This window comes from Gavialis gangeticus, unplaced genomic scaffold (genome assembly GCF_001723915.1).
Source record: "Gavialis gangeticus isolate Ggan-Ray unplaced genomic scaffold, GavGan_comp1, whole genome shotgun sequence".
In the NCBI taxonomy this organism is placed as follows: domain Eukaryota; kingdom Metazoa; phylum Chordata; order Crocodylia; family Gavialidae; genus Gavialis; species Gavialis gangeticus.
The window spans coordinates 69,013,587-69,019,127 of NW_017729022.1; the positions used below are offsets into that span (position 1 = coordinate 69,013,587).

Consider the following 5,541-nt stretch of genomic DNA (forward strand, 5'->3'; position numbering starts at 1 on the left):
ACTTAGGTCCCTTCCAACCTCACCAACTATGAAACTATAGTCCATGTCCTAAACTGTAATATTTTGCCTCCAATTATAACTTGCTGCTGCTTTGGTTACCCGACTTAGTTAGGGGCTTTCAACACAGGATTTGTATCAGGCTCTTCAAAAAACAATAAATGATACAGGATAGTCTCTATTGATTTAAATACAGAGATTTAGCCATTAAATGGTTCTTTTGTGGGAGTACACAGGAAATCTCAAAAGTGGTATTTAAAAGGTCAATAATGGAACATCATACATGTGCTCCAACAGAGGAAATGACACAAGAAGAAAATGAACCGTGATAGAATGCTAAATGAATAAGCAGGTAGATAAGCAGTATGTGTAGGCAGTCAAGATACCAGGGTTTAGATTCAGAGTTCAGATACTGTTCTAAGACAGATAAGGGAAGAATTATTTCACTTTGCTATTATTAAAGTCTACCTTTTCTCTGAATAGCATCTTCATATTATGGAATACAAATCTGAACTCTAGAAGAAGGACAGTTCTCAGGATGAGAAGGATGCCTTTTACAAAACTCATCCAAAAGCTCTGAAAACAGCCATTTGCATGTACCGAGTTACAACTGGAGAAACCTGCCACTTAAGTCACTGAACCTTCTGTCTATACAGATCATGCTTCTCCACTCTCAACAAACTCAAGCTCTAGAAAAACTGCCATAGCCACTTTGATCTACAAGAATGCATTTTGGTCTGGCAACCAACAAAATACAGAGTCTCATCTCTGACTAGCTGGTATGAACAATTTTGTACACATCGCAGCTAAAATAAATAATTCTTGGGGTGGGGGTGTTGTGCACCACGGTTGAAAATCTCAAAAAAAAAAAAAAAACCAAACAACACCTGCCCCTCCACCTGCAGGCCAGATTCAGTCTATGCAGCCATGTCATCTGGTCAGTGGGGCAACCCAGAGGTCTGGAAATTTGGTGGCTGGGGAGCAGTGACAGTGGTAATTGCTGCCACCACATTTCTGGACCCAAGTGGAGCCCCAAAGGCCAGATAATGTAGCCTTGCATGGCTGGATCTGAGCCAGCATCCAGAACCTGGCTTGCAGACTGAATTCACAACATTCATCTGGCCCATGGAGCCAGAAGGTTGGGTGCCACTGTTCTAAGAATTGGCACATAAAAGACATTTAAAAAACATTAAGGATAGTCTCTTGTGATTAAGGCACTAGAGACTGGAACTCTTGAGTGCTGAGTTTTCTTCCCAGCTTTGCCTATGGCTTCCCTCTGTGATGCTAAACAAGGCTAGCTTAGTGTATTAGAGGAGTGAATTAAACATTTCATGAGCAAAATATAATTCTAGCAATTCCTAAGTTATAACAGCTTGTTCTTGCAACCTTGAAGTCCTCAAAAATGTAGGTTTTTGTTCATAATATGAATACATATAATAAGTGGTCTGTGAAGCTATGAATCAAAAAACAGTTTAAAAAAAAAAAAAGTATATGAATTATTCAGGTTTCTAGTAATTTCATAACTACCATTGCCTACTCTCTGCCAAACCTCCCAGGTAATATACCTGATTATTAAAAGATCCTCTCCTGAAAGCAAAGAAAAACTGGGGGGGGAAGCTACCTGTGTGCCCATGTGCAACAACTACCTACACATTTCCATGTGTGCATATGAAATAAAATCCCCCACCTGGATTCTCTATTACCTCATGAGGAGAAACAGGCCGTGTTACATTAAAGCTTTCTTCAACATCTGGGGTACCCACATAGATATTGAGATACCTGCAATACAAACAGTATTAGGATCAATCGTCAAGAAATTTGCTTGGTGAAACTGAGGAGAGCAGAACGATGACCAGAGATTGTTCAGTCAGCTAGAGCACCTTTCTTCCAAGCACTTAGACTATGTTTTATATGCAGCGATAAAAAACTTGGGACATGCGTACAAAAATGAAAACAAATTTTTACTTCTGCACTACTTGCCTCTTAATCACAAGAATTCACTAAACTACAGAAAAGCCCCATTACAGAAAGTATTTTTACCACGATTAACCATTTTGTTTAAATCAGGTAATTCAGGAAGTATAGTGTTGCCCTTTTCTAAACCAAATAGGCCATGTTAGAGCATCTCAGTTTATTTTTATTATGTAGGACACCTGCACTGCAAGCAATACAAAAGGCAGCCTCGTACTTACTTTAAGTACCACATGGGGTCAGCATCACTTATAACTTTCTCATTGGCTTTCATGATTTTCTTTATCTGAAAGAAAAAAGGAAAAAGGAATTAAGTTCATCACAGTTTTGTATATTCATGTCTTCTCCCTTTCCTCCAAGAAAGCATACCTCTACATTGATGAAGTAGTTGAACGAGTCTATATGCTGCTTCACAAGTCCTTTCACCTAAAAAACAAGACAGGCACATACAGCAGGATTAGCCTCAGTAAAATTAGTTACAAAACCAATGAAAAAGTTTATATATAAACAATACACTCATAACAGTTTCTGGATCAACTCTAAGTATTTTAACTGAAATTTTTTTGAAAACCCAAAAGTCAACCAGCCTGATTCTCCACTGCCTTTTCCCCACAAGATTTACATCAGTATAACTTGACTAATTTCAGCAGTCTGAACTGTAATTTATTAAATATATAGCATAAAATGAAAATGAGCCTCTGAAATTCACATGGATGACTGGGAGAGTCACTGCAAATTAACATGTTTTGTCAGTCTGTCATTATGCTGGAAGCCTGGGATACTCATCCTACCGATGATATAGTGACAAGTCATCTAGGGAGGTAGAGGAACAGGCCACCTTCCTAGCAAGGGATGTTCTTAGATTACATCAATTAAAAGGAGCAGAAGGGCATTCCAATGAGATTTGCGAGACTGAAAGAGAAAAAAATCAAGACAGCACATCTTAAAGATATTAGAGGTGGAAGAGGGATGTCATGAACAGGTATCAAAAAAACAAGGATGCCAAAAGGTATGAAACAGATAGATCCTGAGCCCAACCCTTAGCAGGTTAGTGCAGAGCATTTAGGTGCCCTGCGCCTGAGAACGGGGCGGCTCAAGAGAGGCCCCTAGCGGTGAGAAGGGGGAGGCGCAGCTGCCAGTCACCAGGGCAGCACAGGTGCTGGTTGCTGGGGCAACCAGTGAAACCCCTGACAGGAAGGGGCAGGGCTTAGCCCTTCTTAAACCCAGGCAGGAGGCCAGGGTGGCAGTTCCTCCTCTGGCAGCCAAGGAGTGAGGAGCTCAGCCAGTGCAGGGAGAAGGCCAAGGTTTGGCTGCATGAGTATCTGCAGGTTGCTGCTGGAGTATTTTGCCCGGTAGGGATTAACTGTTGTACTGGATGGTTTAGTTTTATGTTATAGCCCGGGGGCTTTGTGTTTTGTGTTCACTGTTTAACCGGAGGACTGGGTGAGGCTATTAGGGGTGGAGGCGGCCTCATAGGAACTCCGCGATACCGTGGGGTCTCCTGGCGCCGGAGAGGGCGCAGCTTTGTTTGGGGGCACATTGGCCCAGCCCCGGAGCTGGGGGGCAGCAGAAACCCCCAGAGCTAGGGGGCAGCGAGCCCTGGGAAGTGAGAAGGGGTGGTGAGGAGCCCCGAGAGTGAGGAAGGGGGCAGCGAGAAGCCCCTAGATCAGACCAGCACCATCTGCGAGGCTTGGGCTGCGATGCAGGGGAGGAAAAGGAGCTGCAGATAGTGTCCCCTGTCATCGGGGTGCATATAAATGGGCAGCCTCCTGCTAATTACAGCAATCTATTAATCACATGAGATCAAGGCATAGCAAGCAAGCAAGCAGGCAGTTGGGCCCATTACAAGAGGGCAGACCCATACCTGGAGAGGCTCCAAAAGTGGCACTCTTGTCACACAGGTGCATTAGAAAACACCACACAGAGGTTCCTATTTTCATGCCTTGCAGAAAGCATCACCTTGCCAGCCCTGACCCCAGTGACACTTCTTTTGGTTGGTATGGAGGCAGAGCTACAATCCATATTACTAACATGAACTTCCACCCCAGACATCAGTACACAGACACACATTCTGTGAGTGCCAGCCTAAAGTTTCACCAAAACATGTACGGGAGGTAAGAAAAAAGTATTTTTATATGTCATTCTTACAAGAAACTGCATCTCCATACTTTAAAGAAATAATCTGTCATAGTCTAAAAAGAAAGCAGCTAAACTTATATCACGATTTAAAGAGAGGAAGGTACTCAGTGACTCAAAGGGACTATGATCCCAAGAGATGAAGCAGGACAAAATGAATGCCCTCAACAGGCTGTGGAAGGTCATAAAGAAGAGCAGGTGAATGAGAGGCCGAAGGGGCAAAAAACTATTAAAGCAATTCTAAGTTGCACATGCAGATAAGGGAACCTAGTAAAAAAGTGACAGAGGGTAGGGAGAGGTGACAAAAGATGTCCTAGCCTCCTGTCAGTGATGAACCTCATATGGTGTTCCCCTCCCTCCTCACCCCCAACTCTATGGGAGTCTATAAAGTTTAAAGATGTATGCACTCGTAGAGGTAAGATTTGCAACAGTTTAAATGGCTAGTGATTAAGGCAAAAAATTAGGATTTTGTTAGCAGCAGTCCTAAGAAAACAGCTAATTTTGTCAGTGGGCCGGGTCAAGAGGCAACACTTGAAAGTAGGAGATGCAAGAACATACATTACAGTGCAAAGTCTGGCTTTGAAAGGAAATCTAAAAAATAAGTATTACACAGATCAGATAACATGGATTAAAACAATTTTTTTTTTTTTTTTAAATCAAAAACACTTAAGTTTTGAAATACCCACAAGGTAGTCAAAAACTGGAAGATGGAGAACTCAAAGCTGGATACAAAGCAGAAGGATTAAAAAGGAAGATGAGAGAGAGATCACTCTCAGCATGACACAAATGGATAAAGACCAGGGATCCAGGTTTTCTGTTTGTTGTGGATAAAACACAGATTTTCTCCTTTAAAGGAGACAAACCTGGGAAACTGGGTTTCCCCTTGCAGGCTGGCAGAGTTCCAGCCTGTAAGGGGCTGCTTGAGGCTGGGGGGAGCGGGACACAGGGGACACCATGTGCACCTGTACATATGCATGTGGCAGCCAGGTGAGCAGCTCCCACAGCTCCCTTCAGGTAAGTCTATGGGGGAGGGGAGGCAGGCACACGCTACACATCAGGGGGCATGACCCCCTAGATTTCTGCACCCGCAGCAAGGTGCAGACTGCAGCCGGGCCAGACCAGCTCCAGGCAGGAGCCACCTCCTCAGCCCAGCAGGTGGGGCCTGGCACAGAAGACAGCACCATGGCCATCAAGTTGAGGCTCCCCCTATCTGCCCAGCAGCAGCGGGGGGGTGAGGGGGGACACGACAATTCTGCGCTGACACCATACCACACCTTGGTGGTCATGGCAACGTAGTGCTCCCTCTCATGCCAGGTCCTGCCTGCTGGGCTGCAGAGGTAGCTCGTGCCTGGAGCTGGTCCAGGCCAGCTACAGCCCCACACACCACTGTGGGCACAGAAGTCTGGGGGGCATGTGCTCCCTACTGCCCCCCGACTT

General features: G+C 44.4%; 1 protein-coding gene across 1 annotated transcript in view; it reads right to left on the reverse strand.

The window, feature by feature from the left end:
* POLR3B (RNA polymerase III subunit B) overlaps positions 1–5,541 on the reverse strand; it is a 180,542-nt gene that overhangs the window by 155,432 nt on the left and 19,569 nt on the right. The window contains exons 3-5 of the mRNA XM_019515336.1: positions 2,338–2,394; positions 2,190–2,254; positions 1,701–1,776 (exon numbers count right to left, since the gene is read on the reverse strand). Of these exons, the coding sequence (XP_019370881.1) occupies positions 1,701–1,776; positions 2,190–2,254; positions 2,338–2,394 (198 nt within the window). The remainder of the gene's footprint in view (positions 1–1,700; positions 1,777–2,189; positions 2,255–2,337; positions 2,395–5,541) is intronic.